A 21,303-nucleotide genomic window follows, 5' to 3' on the forward strand; every position below is an offset into this window, starting at 1 on the left:
AACCCAGGTCAACGGATTACCTGGGTCTCTGGATTAACAATCTACCAATAATACCTCTAGGCCATCATAATGATCGATGAGATAGTGCTTGTTGAGATAGCAAATGCATCGATTTAAATTTTCCAAAATTCCTTATCTTCTAGAAAGGTCCCATCAGATTTGAAAATAGCTAATGTGATTCCTCTATTCGAGAAAACAGAGACAGAAACCAGGAAATGAAAAGCCAGTGAGAAAGGGCTGAAGGGTCTTTTTCCGAGCTGCAGACCTCAATGACTTCATGGCTCACTTGCTGTACCTGCCGACTAACCTTTAGTGATTTATGTATCAGGATAACCAGATCCCTCCATTCTTCTTTTTGTAGGCTCCCTGTGGGTCTTCACTGGGTGCCCCAGTTCCCTCCCATATATGTGCAGGTTAGGTGGATTGGCCATGGGAAATGTGGGGTTATGGGGAGAGTGTGGAGCGTGAGTCTGGGTGGGATGCTGTTCGAAGGCTCGGTATAGACTTGATGGGCTAAATGGTCTCTTTCTATGTTGTAGGAATTCTATGTTTCTAAGGTGGAACATGGCGGCTCCATGGTCAGCACTGCTGCCTCACTGGTGCGAGGGACCCATGTTTGATTCAACTGATTTGGGCAACTGTGTGGGTGTGTCTGTGTGTGTGACTGAGTGTGTATGTGTGTGTGTGTGTGTGTGTGTGTGTGTCTGTATGTGTGTATAGTTTGCATATTCTCCCCCTGTCTGCGTGGGTTTCCTCTGGGGATAGGAAGTGAAATTAACTCTTAGTAATAGATCTCCACGATGCTGTTTTGAAGAAGAGACGGGGAATTATCTGAAGTGTGGTGATTAAAGTTGTTCCCGAAACCAACATTGCAAAAAACAGTACTGCGAATGCTGTAAATCAGAAACAAAAACAGAAATTTCTGGAAAAGCTCAGCACCAGGAACTCTTTGCTATCCATGTGAGCCACCAACGACTTGATCTCACAAGCCCCCCTCAACCCCCAAAGGTTCCTCTCTCACTCCAAGCAGGTGTCCTGAACCCTGGGCCTGGCCAGGCAGCCCTCTGGACTCTCATTCCTTGTTGCCAAGAAGTGTACCCATATCCTGACCATATAGTCTCCCACTGCCACGACATTCCTATCACCTCCCTCTGCTTGAATGACTTCCTGTGCAACAGGGCTTTAGTAAGTTTGCTGATCCATCCTGTTGGCCTAAGTTTCATCAATGCAGGTAGCAAGAGCCTGGAGCTTGATGGACAACTTGCACAGATGGAGATTCCTCCATTTCTACTTTCTGTGTCCCCTTACCTGCCGCACTCACTGTTAAATCCTCCTGCATTGTATGCTATGGTGTTCCAAGCATTCATATAAATGTTTGATTCTTAAATGAAGCTGACAAACATCTTCAAAAAACTAATAACTGAAAAATAGCTCAGAGCATAGCACTGTGATGGGCACTCACTCTGAAAGTGAATTAGGACCAGAGCTAAGACATCTTGTAATGCAGCTGTACCCGATATGTGTTTACTGGAAATGTTCTTCATTTCTTTTGGAGAAATAATAAGATAACATGGATTTATGTTGGTACTCTCTATTAAATCTATTAATTCTTTTAACATTACACATCAAGTTCTCACTATCGCAAAAAGGCCTACACTTTATCCCCATCTCCCACCCGATAACCAGCCTCCTTTAACCAACCTTTCCACCAGACAAAGCCTCCTCGCTTCCTACCACTTCCTGCTTCACAGGAGAATTGAACTTGGCCGCTGAATCCTCTCGGCAGGAAGTCCCGACCTTCTGAGAATTATCCCCCAGAATATGCATCGACGTTACAACTGCAATAGGGCTAGGAACTCGGAATGCCACTGAGGGGCGAATTGGGAGAGAAAGCATAAGGTGTCACTTGAGAGGAATAGCAGGGAAGATTGGAGAAAGTAGGACTGACAGCTTGGAGCAGCAGTGAGGGGAGTAACAGGAAGGTGCTTAGGGGAGGGAAGTGAGTGACACTGAGTGGAAAAGGAAGCAGCAGTGTTGAGAGGAGTAACCAGGAATGAGATAACAGTGTGGAGCTGGAGGAACACAGTAGGCTAGACAGCATCAGAAGAGTAAGAAAGTTGATGTTTAAGTTCGGGATCCTTCTTCAGAAATAGGGAGGAATTTCTGAAGAAGGGTCCTGATCCGAAACGTCAACTTTTCTGTTCATCTGATGTTGCCTGGCCTGCTGTGTTCCTCCAGCTCCACACTGTGTTATCTCTGATTCCAGCATCGGCAGTTCCTGCTGTCTCTGAGTACCAGGAATGATGCTGGTTTTCATCCATTAACATGGGTAACTGGACACTGCTATGAAAACACTGTCCACACAATGTTTATGGATTTTAGCTTTGGAATTTGGAGCAACGACTGACTCTCTGCTGCCCAGCTCTTTGACTCAAAACTCCTCTATTTTTGATGGCTCTTCAATTGTCATGACAATCAGTAAATAACTCCACTTTTTGTGTGGTAGCAAGCTGGACTGAACAGTATCACCAGTGACAATATTCCACCATGGTCTGTGTACACTCAGGGCAATATTTTCCTCTCCCTTATTGCTTGGTCTGTATTGGAGCATGCTGATACCGTTTAGTGATGCTAAGAATCCAAACCATCCTTGTGTTCCAAATTCCAGTATTGCTAAACAGGAGATGGGGAAGCAATTTCAAGGATCACTCTGGAAGAACTTGTACTGGCATTAGAAATCAGGGGAAATACTCTCTGTCAGGTTGGAGTCATACCTGGCACATTAGGAAGATGGTTGTGGTTGTTGGAGGTCAGTCATCTCAGCTCCAGGACATGTCTCTTCAGGGTAGTATCCTAGGCCTAACTATCTTCAACTGCTTCATCAATGACTTTCCCTTCATCATATGGTCAGAAGTGGGGATGTTCACTGATGATGGTACAAAGTTCAGCAACATTGGCAACTTCTCAGAGCAGTACATATCCAAATGCGGCAAAATCTGGATAATTTAACAATTGCTCTCGAATATTCAATAGTATTGCCATCACTAAATCTTCCACTAACAAAATCCTAGGGTTTACCATTGACCAGAAACTGACCTGGACCAATCATATAAATATAGCAGCTACAAGAGTGGATCAGAAGTTAAGAATACTGCAGCGACTAACTCACCTCCTGACTCTACAAAGCCTGCCCACCATCTACAAGGCACAAGTCAGGAATATGATGGAATACTCCCCACTTTACTGGATGGGTGCAGCTCCAACAACAGTAAAGAAACTTGACACCATCCAGGACAAAGCAGCCCGCTTGATTGGCACCACATCCTCCAGTGGAGGTGGAAGCCATGTCCCTCCAAATATCCATCGCTTGAGACTGCATAAGGGAACATTTATCCCTCACTTGTTGGACTCACTCATTCTTCATTTTCACCGGGTCAGAAACCCGAAACTCAGCGTAACCATCACACCTCCAACAATACCTTCACCTCACAATGGCTCAATGCGTGGGCCCATCACCACCTCCTTAAGGATTATAGACAATAAACACCAGGTGTGCCAGCAATTCCCACCTCCCAAGAAACTGAAGAAATGTTAAGAAAAATAGCTACTGGTGTAAGTGGGACAAGGTTGCTGCCAGCAATAGAACTGTCTCTGAATAGGAAGAGTACAGGTTGAGGAGAGGGGGTGAGGATGAGGGTGGAATTTCAGGGAGGACTCTGACAGTGGGCAGTCGAACTCAGGCTGTAGGGTTTCTTCATGATTGCCAACTCTGGCTGAACACATCCATGAAGCTGTTTTTCACATGAACTTCCACCCACCACTTTTTATTCCCATTCCCATCCTTAATATGTGCATAAGCAATAGACCAATGGTAGCATAGAAGGAGACCATTTGGCCCACCATTTCTGTGCTGGATCTTGGCATCAGCCCGTTCCACTCCACAGCCCTTTCCCCATTGCCTTGCATTTATTTCTTTTGTCTGTTCAGATTCTAATCCAATTCCCCTTAAATGAAAGTATTCAAAAGAAATGAAAAGAGCACTCTACATTTTGAATGACTTGCCCCTTTCAATTTTCTCCCTGGCTGCTTTCATAAGTGGTCAGGATGTGGACCTTTGGTGTTGGCCATGCCAAAATTCATTTTGCAAGTCTTTTTCTTTAACCAGGTTTGTAAACAAACAGTGCGCCTTTGAGGCTTTTTTGGAGAATTAGGTTTTCTGGTTCGTGAAGCTCTCAGTGCTCAGCTGGATTCCTACTGTTTCATAAGCACAACATATCATTAGCTGAGTTGATATTCTGTGCGATGTTTAATATACTCTAGCACTACCCGAAAGCAAGCTGGAAAAGAGAGTCTCATTCGAAATTTGATTTGATGGAAGTTAATCTTATGGAGAAAAATAATCAAAATCTCCACAGCTGTAAAGCTGTATTAGTCACGAGACTTAACTGCAGATTCTATTTGGAAATGAGATTAAAGAAACAGCAAACTGTGGTAAATATACTGTGGAATGTAAATTAATTACCCTGAGATGCGTTCCATGTGTTCAGTCTTTATTTATTTCATCCACTTGTTTTGAAAATCAGTGGAGTCAAGAAGGCGCCTATTCCCTTCATCATGAGGTCAAGAAAATAGCACTTGGTAATGGCAGCCAATTGGACATTGGCCGACCGCGTCCACACCCAATATCATCATGGGACTTGGCCTCATCCAGACCATCAGTGGTTACTTATATTTATTTGTGTTTTATTGCCTCGATCCCAGCCATCCTGTGAAGCCAACAGAGGGAACAAAACAGGAGAATAAGAGCTGAATTTTCAGAGCTCGGGAAGGGACAGGGTGGGGAACTGAAGGGAAACAATCCCTAGAGAATACCAGAGCCTGACTGTGGCCCTGATCCCAGCTCCAGGCAAGGCTCGTCAGTTTTAAGGTGAGAATAACATATTCCTCCCCCTCCCCCCATTAAGGCCAATTAACATTGTTTAAATCTCATTTCGAGATCATGGGGATGTTAGGGTGGGGCAATTAAAGAGGCAGACATGTTGAAGAAGCTGTCTGCTGTTTGGGCTCATCTGGTGTGGCAGTAGTGTCCCTACCTCTGAGCCATGAGGTCCATGTTTAAGCCCCACCTGCTCCAGAGGTGTGTAATAATATGTCCAAACAGATTGATCAGAACATATCGAGAAGCTACCTGCTTCAGAATGGAAAAAAGTGCAATGAGAATATAGCCAGCCATGATTGCCCCACTGTATCACCCCAACCCTTTAAGAGGGTCACTGGGGTAAAGGAGGACTGAGCACACGGCATTGGGGTGCTCTTGCTGCATAGGCAGCAGAAAGAAAGGACTCTCAACACCTGGGCTTTGAATGTGCTTGGCATCTCCCTGACAATGCAGGGCCAGAAGAGTAGGGGTACGGGCAACTGGATAGTCACCCACCCAGAAAGGAGGTACCTGCTGGCAGTGGGGACATCACTGTCAGATTCTAGGGCACAGCAACAACAGGCCATACTCATCGCAGCAACTGTTAAAACCAGGCACTAGGAGAACAGATTATTTCGTCCATTAATGGGATGTCAGTAGGACATCATTCATTGCCCATCGCTAATTGCCCTGCAGAAGGTGGTGGTGAGGTAACTTCTTTAACTGCCATAGTTCTAAGAGGTAGAGATGCTCACAAGGCAGTTAGGTTTTGTCTAGTCACAGTCCAGGAACGATTATATAGTTCCAAGTCAGCATGGTGAGTGGTTTAGAGGGGAATTTGCAAATGGTGATATTCCCATGCATCTGATGCTCTTACCCGTCTAGTTAGATGTCATGGGTTTTGAAGAGTGTCTAGTGAAGCCTTGGTGAGATATTGCAGTGCATATTGCAGATGGTATACACTGTTCCCACTGTACATTGTTGGTGAAAGGAAACAATGTTGAAGATGGTGGATGGGGCATTAATCAGTTTCCAGTTAGTTGAGTGTTTTAGAGCTACACCCATCCAGGCAAGCGGAGAGTATTCTGTCACACTCCTGTCTTACGCTGTCAAGATGGTGGACAGGCTTTGAGGAGTCAGTATGTGAGTTATTCAATGTGGGCTTGATAGCCAGTGACCTGCTCTTGTAGGCACAGTGTTTATATGGCTGATCCAGTTCAGTTTCTGATCGATTGTAACCCCTAAAATGTTGATAGTGGGGAATTCAGTGATGGTAATGCCACTGAATGCCATTGATAGTTAAATTCTCTCCTACTGGAGATGGTCATTGCCCAATTTTTGTGTGGTGTATGTGTTACCTGCCGCTTATCCATCCAAGTTTTGCTGCATATGGAGATGGACTGCTTCAGTATCCAAGTACCATAAATGGTGCTGAACAATGTACAGTCATCACGTGATGGAGGGAAGGTCATTGATGAAGCAGTTGAAGATGGTTGGGCCTAGGACACTACCCTGAGGAACTCCTGCAGAGATAACATTGTTGACTTGCTCGCCGAACTGACTTGTTCTCGTTCAGACATTTCATCACCATGCTAGGTGACGTCATCAGTGGACCATCTGATGAAACGATGTTATTCTACTCTGCTTGGAATTTATACTGTCTGGTCTGTTATGGTGAGTAGTGTCATTTCCGGTTATGATCTGTATGGGTTTGTAAGTGGGAATGACACTGGTGGTCACACCTACCAATATTGTCATAGATGGATTTATGAGATCAAGAAGATTTTTCCTTCTTGATGGTTCCCTTACCATCTGCTGCGGACCCAGTTTAGAAGCTATGTCCTTTAGATCTTGGCCAGCTCTGTCACTATTGCTACTGTGGAGTCATTCTTGGTGATGAACATTGAAGGTCCCCATCCAAAATATAATTCTGTGCTCTTACCACTCTCTGTACTTCCTCCAAATGGTATTCAACATGGAGGAATATTGATTCATCAGCTAAGGTTGTGCAGTAGGTGATAATCAGTAGGCGATTTCCTTGTCCGTATTTGATCTGGTGCCATGAGACTTCACAGGGTTTGAGTCAATGTAGATGACTCCCGGGCTGCATTCCCTCTTATTTTTCCTCCACTGTGCCAACCTCCAGGGTCCATGCTTGGCGCTGACTTCTGGAACTGGAAGTCAATGCGGCCACATGCTGATTGGCGCAACAATTGCATGGCCATTTAGCCTTGCAGCTTGGAGAGAATACAGTTCCCAGATCAACTCCTTCCCTCCTGTATGCCACCGTGCAGCCACCTCTACTGGGTCTGTCCTGCTTTGGATCTATGACAGAATATTACAAGGATGGTAACACCTGGGACCAGGTCTGTAAGGTATTATTATATCAGCTGTCGTTTGTCTGTTGGACAGCTATTGCAATTTTGGCTCAAGTCCTGCTCACCCATGGATGTTGATCAGGAAGATTTTGCAATTTGCTAAATTTGCAATTGTTGTTTCTGATGCCTAGGTCCATCTAGTTTCATTCCTTTCCTGAGGCTTTCTTTGGTTTGATGCAACTGAGTAGCTTAGTGGACGTTCCAAATGGCAGTTAAGAGTCAACCACATTGCTATGGGTCTGGAGTCACATGTAGACCAGGCCGAACAACGATGACTGATTTGCTTCACTGAAGGCCATTTGCAGATTTTGTTGAAACCCAATTTCAGAATTTGCCATGGTGGGATTTGAATCCATGTCCCCCAAAGTGTCACCCTAAGCTCGTGGATTGCTAGTCCCATAGCAATACCACTACACCAGTGCCTCCTCAGGTGGTATAGGGCTGTGTTGTGCACACATTGGTTGGTGTGTTTCCTACGTTCCAACAGTTCACGATACTCAATATGTCAGGCCCTCCTAAGGTTTTCAATTAAATCAAATTATTGTGGAACAAAATGTTGAAGTAAACACCATACCGTGTTCCCTCCACACATACACCCTTGACTGATGTTGATGCTAGTGCAATATGTTCCAAGTGTGAGGCCAGAAGTAGCTGCAGGGCCCATACTTGGACATACGAGTCAAATAAATACTAAAGGCAATTGAAGTATTAGTCTTCCTTTTACACAGTTGGCTGGCGTGCAGTTAAACCAGAACACAAGCTATCTTCAATGTGGGATAACGGCATTGGTGAGATAAAGAATACCCGCTAGTCCATGTAGAAATATGTGTTTGGCGTAGGAGTGAGAATTTTACAGAAGAATTGTAGCTTGTTCATTTGTTCTCCCTTCTGGGCATTTTGTACTGCCACACATATATCATTCTCCAAGAACTGTGTTTGTTAGAAAAGCCTACAACCGGAAAAGTAAAACTGGGCAATTTGCTTCAACAGCCACAGTGAAGGTGCTGCAGCACAGCAAAGGAAAAGAGAATTTAGGAGCCTTACATTTGCAACAGCAACATCTTTTAACTGTAATCGGCAGCTTTTCAGCTTTCCAGCCTCGTGGAAAATAAATGTAAAAGGTCACACATTCAAATTTCAGAGCAGTTCTGAACTCGGCTTTTAATGCTGCACTGTGGATTGGCATGACGCTGTTGTTTCCATGGCAGCGCCTCTGTCTTCAGAAATTGGAAGACTAATGACCTTAAAGAGAGCGACCGTCAGCTTATAATTATACCTGAAAATGGAGCTGAAAGACTCAAGAGTTCTTTGAACTCCTCTCTGCTTGTAAATGCCCCCAAAGCCAGCCTTCGAGCACAGTGACCTTGGATGGGCTTCTGGCATTTGACAAGATATTATCATCAAAGAATGCAGTGGCTTAATCAAGTCCCTGATCGTTTTCAACTCCAGAATCGGCACAGCTAACTTTCCCAATGTGTGTTTCAGAGACAGTTTCAGCATGAGATACGCTGCATGATGCCAGTGTTCCTGCTGGTTCAATGCATTATTCTTGGAGTGAGGACACTACAGCCGCAATCAAGAAGTGTAACTTGTATTCACCAGTTCACAAGAGACGAATAATTGAACGGGTTGGGTCGGGCTGGGTTTCAGTGCAAAATAGCTCGAATTTACTGTACTTATGATCTTTACAAATGAGAATGTAAGAGATCAGAGCAGGAGTAAACCAAAGAGCCTCTCGAGCCTGATCCTACAATGGTGTTTTGGAACCAGCATTGTCACTAAGCTGCTCAGCTGTGATCGCGCTCAGACCCTCCAAGGTTCTGTGCATGGCAATTGGCATCAGCATGCTGAGCACGGCCTTGACTTCCAATTCAAGAAGTCATTGCCATGCACATACCTCACAGGTCAATTTAACTGGAAAGAAAATTAGATGGAATCCTGCCTGGAACTGAGATGATTAACCATGACAACCATCTTCTACTATCCACTACCTATGTCTCCAACCAGTAGAGAATTCTCCCCATATTCCCATTGGCTGTAGTTTTGCTCAGGCTCCTTGATACCACACTTGGTGAAAAACTGCCTTGATATCAAGGACAGTCATCCTCTTGAGTTTAGCTTTCTTGTCCATGTTTGAACCAAGGCCAGTCACAGAGGTCAGTCGCTGAGGGAACTTGGCAGAACTCAAACAGAGTGTCGGTACGCAGGTATTGCTGAGTAGGTGTCTCTTTAAAGCACTTTGATGCCTCCTTTTTATAACATTGCTGGTGATTGAGAATAGGTTGGTAGGATTTCTTGATGAAAATCTTATATTGATGACCTCTAGACTTTTCGACACAAAAGGCAAAGTTCTCTCTTTATCATTCCAATGCAACATACATAATTTTAAATACCTCTATTCGGTAAATCCTCATCATTCTTTAAGAGAAAAGAGACCCACCTGTCACTCCTTTTCCAATATTATGTCCACGCAATTCTGGTCCTGGTAAATCTCCACTGCGCCTGCTCCACTGCTTCTGTCTCAATTTTTTATAATAATTTCATTCTTCTAAAGTCCAGAAAATATAGACGCATTCTACTCAGTCTCTCGTGATGAGAAAGCCTCCTTATACCCAGAAACAATCCAGTGAACCTTTGATGCTCCCTCTTCAACACAGTTGCCAAAACTGCTTTAGGTACTGAGGCCAAAACTGTATGATAATACTTAGATTTTCAAACTTTTCTGCCCAACCCTTTGCACTAAAGGTTAATACATCATTTGCCTTCATAATTGTTTAATGCCCCATTTCTGAAGAAGGGTCCCAACCCGAAACGTCTTGCTCCTCTGATGCTGCCTGGCCTGCTGTGTTCCTCCAGCTCCACACTGTGTTATCTCTGACTCCAGCATCGGCAGTTCTTACTATCTCTTAATGTACCTTCATCCTTATTTTTACCAAGGTCTCATCTCCCCTTTGGTCTATCTTTTCTAAAGGCTACATTCCCTGCAGTGTTGGACAGAGGCTTTAAATCAATCTTAAAAATAATCTTAAACAAATCTTTAAAATCAATTACATAAGTAGGTGTGACATTTTATTGCTGCCACTGTCTGTATTTTTGAAAACAGTAAATGTGTCATGTTAGCACACCCGAAGTGGTGTGAATCCAGTTATAAAGGTATAGATATTGTGCCATAAGTCTCACCTCCCCGCTTCATGATGAAGGTTCAGTCCAAAGCATTTTTAAAAATGAACATAATGAAATGGATTAAAGATCAATTAAACTTGGCATTCAAAAGGTTCATTTATTTTCCTCCAGGTCACGTCGAATTCCTGCACAAGACAACTCAGAGAACTGTAGCCAGCCATCCCCATCTGAACCTTGGGTCATCACCTATAAACCCTCGACTATTTTGTTCTTTAAGAAAAAACTGAAGAACCAGCATGGAGATCGAAGTCCACTTGTGGGTGACTAACCTACTGCAGCAACAGAGGACTTAACACCCCAGGAATCTCCACCTCTAGTCTTCAACACGGAAACTCCTTTTAAATTATCTTTCAGTTGCAACATCGAGCACTTTGATACCTCAGCGTGGAGGCGGCTTTAATTTCACTGAATTAAGCACTTCTCACCAGACACATGCAATCGCGCATGCTCATTTGGACCACCACAAGACCAGTTGGCTGACATCTCCAAAGGCAAGAGCTCAGTTAAACTAAACGATCTCGGCTTTTGCCTACCGTGTTCTTGCAGCTCAACAAGGGTGAGACTGTCACCAGAATGAGACTGTACATTGTATCGACTGGAATTCTCTTGGGGTCTAATAAGGGAAAGACACTTCATTTGACTATCAGAATCTTCTTGGAAATAGATACAGTTTGAATAGTGAATTCGTTTTTCTGTGGGTGACTCTTCTACTATGTTCATTCAGCCCTCCAAGCCATGCTTGTCTGCACGATCTGGTTGAGCTCTACGGGTGATTTCTTAGCAGTTACGGAAGAGTGAAAACCTTAACGTTTTAAATTATCAAATTTACTTTGCAACCACTGGTAAGGAATAGAAGGAAACATTTTCTGCTTGGCAGAAGTCCACAGTAAAATCCATAGTGAACATCAAGTCCAATTTAGCCTCCAAAGCCTTTCACTACTGTGCAGTATCACAGAGCCATTACTGCAGAGGTGAAGAATCATGCAAAGGAATCAGAAATACACTCACATTTATGACTATCCCAGCAATCTATTGGAAATATGCAACTCAAAGTGGGGTTTTGGAAATTCTAATATGGGAATGCCAAAGTGTGTTAAAATGATGCTATTCATTGAGTGAGCTAGAGATGGTTCTGTTTTGTTGGGGTTTCCTTCATTTAGTCAAAACTAAACCCCTTACGCAAGCCTCTCCTGCCTTTTCAGAAAAGCTTAAGTCCAAAATAAGTATCCTCATGCATGTGCAGGATTTCACTTGTACTTGTTTTTACTTGTTTGCTTTTGTTTCTGTTGTTTATATCTCTGTCAGGTACTCTTCAAGAATACTCAGTTACCTGGTGTGAAGTCGGGCTGTGACCTGATCTCAGTTTTCCACCAGCTCTGCTGTGTAACTAGTGCTAGAGACTGAATTTTTTAAAAAAAAATTGAAACCTCCAGCTAATAGGTGAAGTAATGACAGTCATGATTGGTACATTTACTGTAACAAATGACTATAAACATTATTGATGAAACACTGTTTTCTTTTTGTCCCAAGTTTTACATTAAAATACAAATAGAAAGATTCTCTTTTATACTTATCACCCATTGCATTCTCCATGGAATTACAGTCCTTTTAACAAACAGTTTACTGTTACTTCCACCCTTCAATGAGATCTGATATCGTCAGTCCATTGAGGAGTAACTTTAAGTGACTGTCTCCAAGCATTTGCCTTAGTTTTTTTGATGACTTCCTTGAGCCCCTCCACCACCAGTAGAGCCTGTTCTGATTATTCTTTGTCTCTTTGGCCATGCCAAAATAGATCTCGCGGAAACCGTAGACCACAACAGGGTCCGTCTCTTCAACTGGAGACCATCTCCCTCTCCCATCTGGCATTAGTAAGATGCATAATCAGGTGACCTTTCTGTCTGCTGGCCGCACAGATTCTCTACCTGTCTGAGATTGTACTGATTTGTAAAGAAGCCTGAAACCTGATCTGAAAAATAGATTTCTTAACCCTCTTCCCCATTCCAACATAAAATGCATAATCTTCTTTCCAATTACAAATATCATTTAGCTATCTTTGATCCCAACTCCATTTCATTTTGAAAGTAAACACACGGTCAACAGCACCTTTCACACTGAATCCCTACAATACCTATCTGGGACTTTAGGAAGTGCATTGGAAAGCACTAAGACTGGTGCCATTGTTTCCAAGCATGAATGCCTTGCACTATTTTTTATTATTACAATTATCGAAATCCTCCTTTTTGTCTTTAACAATCAAACAACTAAGGTTTACTGTCAGTTTGACTGCAGAGACATCTACAGAACCGGTCACATTGTTGTGCATCACTGAGGTAGTACACTGAAAATCTAGTCCCACTATTCCTGGAGTTATTATAAAAGATAAGATTTTCAAAACAATGCAGAATTCCCCATTTCACCTGTCTTTTAGACAGAAAGCATGGATCAGGTTTCCGTACCCAATAAAAATGGCTATTTATTTCAAATAAATATACTCTAGTGGAATTACATTTGACTAATTAAGGACCCCAATTCGCTCATAAAATTCCCTTTACACACAAACACACAAATGCAGACAGAAGGAAAACATAGGTGTTATGGGCAGAGAGAAAAACCGAGAAAGCAGTTCAGTGGTCCCTGTTCCCAGGATTTGCTGAGATATTTCTTGTGCTGATCAGAATATTAATTCCTGATCTTCCTTCTCCAGATGCTTTCACCTGATTGCAGGAGGCACAGGGCATCTGGGTCACACTTATAAAGTGTTCACTTTGATTTTTTTATCAATTAAAAACTACGGCTTACAGCAACTGCTGAAGGAAAAATAAATTGGGTTTCTTCAGGCTTAAACTGGTTTTTCTGCAGAGAACAGGGACAGAACTTGAGGTAGAGGAGATCTGATGGCTTCTCACTATTTCATTCATAGCCCTAAGCTACACAACTATCTGATAATGAAACCAGTATCTGAGTTTACCATACATAGATCGTGATTGATAGCTGGTCACAGACCAGCCAGCTATTTATTGCTGGCTGAATCTCCATTTGTAGACAGATCCACTTTGTCTGCAAACTATACTTCAGCTACTGCTTGAACAATCAGCACTTACAATAAGTATCAGGTAACTTACTTTCACAAACTACAGCAACCCCTCCACAATCTTTGCTTTTTAAAACAGTTCTTTTCCCAAGTCAGTCCACAATCAAGAATACAAAATAATAAAAAGCAATGATTTCCTTCATTAACTTTAAAGCTACAGTCCTAAAACATAATAATCTTATAAACCTCGCAATGCTGATGCCTCCCCATTATAGAAATTTTTAAAAATCACAATTTTGATGAGTTTTCTTAAACATTATTAAAATATAACCACATAACATATTTCAAATATTATCAGTTAAATTATATTTAACCTACCACATACAGTACAAGTAACATTCTTTCCATATGCTTTCACATTGTTTACCAAACAGTCCAACATGATGGCGTCATAGTTTTTTAACCTATATCAAATTAAATACATGTAACAGTTAAACTTCTGAACTGGTTTTCATTTCTAAAGAAGGGTCCCGACCCGAAACATCACCTTTCCTGCTCCTCTGATGCTGCCTGGCCTGCTGTGTTCCTCCAGCTCCACACTGTGTTATCTCTGACTCCAGCATTGGCAGTTCTTACTATCTCACAGTAAAATTTAAAGCTCCTTTCCCAAAGAATCTTAAAGTCCTTCCTCTTAGATAGCATAGAAGTGGCTTTGTTGCCAATAGCCCCATCCCATGATGATTAAAGTTCACATTGTTACCATGCGAAATCAAGCTCCCTAAATCATTCCTATTTTCTGTGCTGTCTTTTTCTTTAAGAAGCATCTGTCTTTCAATCTTTCAGTTCCCTTCATTGTCATTAGTGTTCTCTTCGTTGTCACTTTGCTTCTTTCTCTGGCTCCTCTGTGGGTTCACAAAAACAAAGATTTGTGTCTGTAGGTTAATTTATGTGCCTGTGACTCTCTGGGTTAGCTTAGAACTTCAGCATTCCTTATTTTAGGAGCATCATTGTCTTCTAAATAATGCATGATTCCTAAATAAATAGGTTTTAAGTTCTTCAAGTAACAGCTCTCTAAAAGTTTTCTAAATCTTGTTCCAACTTCATCAACCTCCACTATCAAAGACTATTTCTACAGTAATTTCCGAAAGATCTGATTCCGTTTCTTGTTTGTTTTTGTCTGTAGCATTCTTGAATGAGTTTACGGATGCGTTTCAGTAGACCTACCTTTATCATATTCTGCATAGTGTTCATCATAAAGCTTTGAATATTAAAAAAAAGTGCTATTTCTACCAGAACACGTTTTTTTTAATAGTACTACCTTAATTTCTTGTAGGCACTGAAACTTGTAGCAAATGTTTCAAATTATCAGATTTACCTGCTATTCCCTGTCCATGAACATGTTGAATGGAGGGGCAGGTTTGATGGACAAATGGTTTACTCCTGCTCCTTATGTTCAAGGAAGTGAAGCCTTTTTCGTTGGAGTTCAAATTCCCTGACTTCAAAGAGCAGCCTGGTGGCTCAGTGGTTAGCACTGCTGCCTCACAGTGTCAGGGACCTGCATTTGATTCCACTCTCAGGTGACTGTCTATGTGGAGTTTGCACATTCTCCCTGTGTCTGCGTGGGTTTGCTCCAGTTTCCTCCCACAGTCCAAAGATGTGTGGGTTAGGTGGATTGGCTGTGTTAAATTGCCCCATAGCATCCAGAGATGTGCAGGTTAAGTGGGTTAGCCATTGGGAAATGCAGGGATGGGGTGGGTCTGAGTGGGATGCTCTTTAGAGATTCGGTGTGTACTCAGTGGGCTGTTTCCACAGTGCAGGATTCCATGACTTTTTCTTTGCCATTCGAGGCTTTCTGGTTTACGTTTTGAAATTCTAATTCACATTTATTGACTTGTTTTTCTTTTTCTTTCGAGTTCTTTTTCAAGGCTGTTTTTCTTTTTTCTAGCTGCTTCATTTGTGACTGAACGCAAGCCAAATCAGTTTGTGGTTTATATGGACTATCTTTTTTTTCCTTCGAGGTGCCAGTATTGAACGAGCACCTCAATGAAACTCTGCTTTTCTTGTGTCAACTTTTAATTCTATTTCCAGCTTTTCTGCCACTATTTTTTGTGTTAACTTTTGTTAACTGTTGCAAGGCACTCAAAACCAGGCTGCCTTCAGCCTGTTAATTCAAAATTCTCCAGAGGCTCCCCAATTTTGTTACGATCGCCAAAGAGGCTGACAGCTTTTAAAAAGAAAAATCCGGCTAATACCTGAAAGAATAACAAGTCAGGATTTCATATTACAAATCTTTTGCTGTAACAAATATCTAAATCCACTGTTGACTAAACACTATTTTCTACAGGCGACTTTTAAACTAAAGAGAGAAACTTTTCTTTTTATACTTATCAAACACCGCACTCTCCATGGAATTACAGTGCTTTTAACAAACAATCCACAGTTGCTACCGTCAACTAAAAGCAAATTACCGTGGATGCTGGAAATCTGAAGTAAAATTGGCAAACGCTGGAGAAGCTCAGCAGGTGTCTGTGGAGAGAGAAGAATAGGTTTAACTTTTTGAATGCGACATGACTCTTCTTCATTCAACGGACTATCAGACTTAAAATGTCAGCTTTGTTTCTGTCTCCCCAGATGCTGCCAGACCTGCTGAATTTCTCCAGCATTTTCTATTTTTAGACCACAGCTTCCAATAAATTCACGAATTCCGGCTTTGCTGAGTAATAACTTCAGATGAGTGTCTCCAGGCATTTTCCTTAGTTTTTGGAGTTTCTTAATCCCATCATCAACTGTTCCAATGTCTCTTTGACTGTGCCAGAACAAGTGTCCCAGGTTCCACACAAGGTTGTAGAATGCATTTCTCCAACCAGAGACCATCTCCCTCTCAAACCTGGCTCCGGTAACTTGTAAAGTCATGCTCCCTGTTCTTTGCTGACTACACAGAGTGTGGTCTCTAGGGAAACATGTAACCTTATTTCAAAAATGGCTTTCTCTGCCCTCTTGCCGTGCATCTGAGTAAAATGCTAATTAGCTCATTTTGATCAACATTCCTGTAAGAAGGAGTGGGCAGTCTACAACACAACATTTTAACCCCAAATCAATGACATTTTTCTGGGATTTTGGGTCTGCCTATGATAAACTCAGAGACTGGTTCCATTGTCTCCAATTGTCTTTGTCCCTTCTTCTCAGTAAAACTCTCCTGTGATCTCTACCTATCAAATCACCAGTCAGACTACGGGACAGGTAAGTTGACCCCCTTAATTTACACTAAATTTAAAGCCACAATTGCAAAACATAATAATCGTATAATCTTCATGATTGTAGCACTAGACTGTTGATTGAAATGTCAGTGGCTCATACTGATTACTCTTTGATCTTTATAGGAAAGTATTTACTCATCATCATTCCTGTCTCAGTCCATTTCCCCATTACCTAAGTGACGTTAGAAACAATACAAGTACCAAATAACGAAATAACAACAGACCTGCAACAATTAGTTCTGTGGTAAAGCAATTAAGAAAACTAGTAAGGCTAGAAAAGTGATTCAGAGATAGTAGGAACTGCCGATGCTGGAGAATCTGAGATAACAAGAATCTGAGATATCCAGCTCTACACCTTGTTATCTAAGGATAGAAAAGCATCTGGATTCAGTCAGCCTGATTTAAATTGCCAGGACACACTTATCTCCCTGATCTTGTAAGTTTATCTTGAAGATCTAATAGACTACCTCATAAGAGTGTCATACCAAATCATACCAAATATATGTTATAGACAAGGAGATATCCTGTACAATTCAGACTGCCCTTCCCAAATTGTAATGGTCAGACGTTGGTCAGGAGTAAAGGCAGAAGTTGGTCAGGAGTAAAGGCAGTAATGTGACATCAATGTATGCTCAAACCAAGGAGCCTTAGGTAAACACAAAACTGGGTCTGGCACTTCAATAATATTGATAGGTTGTGCTGCCTGTGCCTGTCACTCCTCCTTCAAGAGGACAGCTTGGCCTCTTGAAACAATCCATTAGCAGAGACTCTAAGAGGACTGTGGAGTCGCAACAAGGAAGGAGAGGATTTTGGCAATGGGCGGGGTGGGGTGTTGGGGGGCTGTTGATGGTAGGAGTTTTCATTTGCAGTATTCTGGAGCATTGTGAGCACTCCTGCTTGTCGTGGCTCCCCCAATGTGATTGTTCAGTATTTGTTTTGGCCACATTTGAACTTTTCTGGGCGACTGCTTCCCAATGCAATGCACAGCATGCCTCTCACCCTGCTCTGTGCTGGGTAGTTTAGATAGGAGATGTTAGTGCCCCGCCCTCCCCAAGAAGAGTCTTTGTTGCTGTTTTTCACATCTGCAAACCGGGCACACAAGACCCATGTTCTACCCCTGAGGGCCAAAACTGTTGGCATGCCCAGGGTACATCTGGCTTGTATAAAATGTTTGAAGAGCTGCAGCAACTAATTGAAAGACAACCCAGATTGAATCCTGGAGTGGAGTACTGGAAGGGATATTTTGATGAATTTCTCTTGTATTGAAGATTACTGCTTATTGTGCCGGCTTCAGTGATAGTGTACCAGACAGGACCTGAAAGCAGAAAGCAATGGCAGCTCCTCAGAGCTGAGCTACATGGTAGTATATGGAGCTTTGAACTGCTGAGGCATGAAATTATAGTCTGCCAGACTTAAAGATCGAAAGATAAACCAGAGCTAATAAACCTCAGGCTAAATAACTCAGATATCTGACACAAGCAGCCATTCTATACAATACATCAAAGGCCAAAACAAACGTTACTAATCGCTAAAAATACTCACTTTTGTTGGTATATATAGTGACAGGATTAAGGAAAATATTATCTTCAGCCCAAAGTAATATTTGTTCTGAATAAACTGAAGTTGAACAAGATTTTTTTTAAAAATCATCTCTTTTAAAACAATAACTGGAATACTTTTGCAGCCTATGGTTCTCTACACAGCTTTCAGAGCCACTGTTTAATCAGATTTCCATGCGTGATGCCTTCTTGGCACATCTCTAATCAGAATGGATCTTGCCTGACTCCATCTATATCGGTTTAAAGCCTTGCAGGGTAATTTTGTTTAGGAATGCTCATTCTCAGGACGGTTGAGCCAGAACAATATCTGGCTTGGGTATTGTGAAAAATGTGTAGCATAAGGTGTGAAAAAAATATGAATATTGAAATCAAGAACATAACTTCCTTTATACATGTACTCGAATTCCTAAGTATGAATGAGGGTGTGTCAAACTGTGCAAGTCCCAGCAGATTGTTAGACCAAGCATGGAACGTACATTAAATACAAAGCTATAGTGTGATAAATTGCTTAGTTGAGGTAAGTAAAAACAGGGCCAACACTTTGTTGAGCCAAGTTGAAGCAGGATGTGAATCCTTTAGAGTCCCGTTACTATCTGCTTCCCAGAGTTGGTTTGAATTTTACAAACTGATGTTTAGGCCCACACTTAAAGAAACCACCACTTCACCTCGAGCCAGGTGAGTTGTGCTCAGGCCTCGAAGCAGTCCTTTCTACAGGTATGTCACAGCGGAAATATTTGAGCCTCCAGATTGTGAAGGAACTTTCTGGATTCTTCTTCTGAGTCCTGCATTCAATACAGGGGTTCTCAAGTTTCAACACAGGGCTTCCAGCTCTACTGATGGGTTCCAGTTTTAAATTACACATTAATGATATGTTTCAAAGATTACATTTCTGGAAGGGTTTTTAATTACTTTTGGTAGTTAGGGGCCAGATAATTTTTCAAGCCTCCAGGCATGAATGAGTCTGCATACTTGGTATGTCCTCACACGCACAGCTCGATCTTTCTTCTGTCAATGTAGCCTTTAATTATGGTAATTGCGTAAAGATAATTAAAGTGGGATCGGGTCTTATCTCCTCTGTTGGGGGCAGTCATTTTTCTCTCTTTTAACATTTTGAGCAACCATCAGAATAAAATAATTCTCCTTGTAAGAAACAAGGTAAGAAGAGAATTGTTATTGATTAGATTATTATTTCACATGCTTTAGCTGACATTTTTTTTAACGCTGTCTGCCTCTGCCTTTTCCACACTGCCCATTGCCTCTATGTTGTCTTCCTTCAGTTGGGAGGATGGTGCTACATGGTCTCCAGGCTTTCTCTGGCTTGGCTGCCATTAAGTGATTACTATATACATCGATGTGAGCAAGTAGAAATAAGTACCAACAAAATGAAATATTTAGTCGTGGGGAAGCATTCCAGATGGACTTGTAACAGACCAAGAATTTAGTATAGCAATTCTTATTTGAAAAGAATTTAAGACTGTTAGTGTCCAATTAAATGGCAAGTAATTAAACTGGACCGCTGCTAAATGCAGTCATTTTATCTTTGCTTTATTTTGTGACTCCTCTGATTATGATTCCTTCAATACCCACCTAACCAGCTTTGTGACTGTTTCTAGTGGTGAAGGAGGAGCATTAGGGAATTCTATGTTGCTCATGCTCTGAGCTCCATAGTCATTCTTTCTGCTTTGCGGGATCTGCACAAATCAGAACCTTCAGGCTGTATGGACAAGGCTGATTAACTGGTTCCATGAAGTCTAGTGTATAAGCCATACCTGTGTACAAGCCACACTCTATAATATACTTTGTATAGATCATAACATTATATTGTATATGTTGGTATTCAACACACTGGTATATATAAGCCAATCCAGGTTTTAGCTCAAACATTGGTATCCAATAGTGATCCATAATACTGGATTTTAGTTTGACTGTTTTGTACATGTATGGCAGAATCTGTGCTTCCTTTAATTACTTATTTGCCCCAGTTTGTTGGTTCCCATCCTATTTTATATGTGGTGAGGCTTCTGTATCTTCAGGGTTAGTTTGAGGGTTTTTTTTTGCTGTAAGTTTAAAGAGCCTGTTGCCTGTTAATTTATATATTGTGCTCATCACAAGCTGAATATGTTTTCTACATGCCCAGCGATCATTCCAGGTTACCTCTTACCATTTCTTTGGGCAAGGGTAATCTGTGAGAACACAATATGCAAAACCTTTCTTCAACATAGATTAGCATAGCCAGGCTTCCAGATAGTCAGAAGTTCCCATTTCATTTGTACACTTTGTGGAGCTTTTAATCTAATTAATGCACTCCACCCAACCTTCTGTCAAAAAGTGCCCTTTGCAAGCTTGCACTTGTAATATTGTAACACAGTGAACACATAGAATGTTATCCATCGATAGGTTTTTGGGTAGGAAGGTAATGAAAGGAGATGGGGATAGTGAAGGAAGGTGAAGTTAAGGTAGAAGGTGAATCTCATTGAAAGGTGGGTCTGATGTAAAGGGCCAAATGCCCCACAGAAGCTCCCACTTCTGATGTACTTATGTTGTCAAAGATTTTGGAGATCGAGAAGAAAATGCAGCAGAAAAATATACACGGTACTTTTTCCACCATTGAAAAACTCTACAGCTTTAAGATGAGTCATGTTTGGGGGTATTTAGAGACAATTTAAGGAAGAATTGCAGTGTCTAGTATGTTGGGAATCACTGCATACAAAACCATTCATCCTTGATCGGTATTATTGCCACAATGCTCATAGAGGCAGAAAAGGTGGAGGCCATTCTTGGGAAAAGAATTCCTCCATATAATTTTTAAAAATAAGTAAATTAAGCTAATTCCTCAATATGAATTCCCAGACAGGTTAATATCTATCTGCCACAAAAATGCCAGGTACCAATTCTAAAAGAATATCTTCTATAAATATAATACACTTGCTATGAAATATTGAGGGGTTATTGTGGGATTGTGAGAAAGATCTCT

General features: G+C 41.7%; 1 protein-coding gene across 2 annotated transcripts in view; it reads left to right on the top strand.

The window, feature by feature from the left end:
* The window catches only part of kremen1 (kringle containing transmembrane protein 1), a 164,357-nt gene extending 149,257 nt beyond the window's left edge, over positions 1-15,100 (top strand). For both annotated transcript variants that reach the window (XM_048611475.1, XM_048611476.1), the window contains one exon: positions 10,591-15,100. In XM_048611475.1, coding sequence (XP_048467432.1) covers positions 10,591-10,747 — 157 coding nt within the window. In that variant the 3' untranslated portion in view covers positions 10,748-15,100. The remainder of the gene's footprint in view (positions 1-10,590) is intronic.
* Positions 15,101-21,303: the final 6,203 nt, after the last annotated feature.

The sequence above is a fragment of the Rhincodon typus genome, chromosome 24, assembly GCF_021869965.1.
Source record: "Rhincodon typus isolate 14 chromosome 24, sRhiTyp1.1, whole genome shotgun sequence".
NCBI classification, from domain to species: Eukaryota; Metazoa; Chordata; class Chondrichthyes; order Orectolobiformes; family Rhincodontidae; genus Rhincodon; species Rhincodon typus.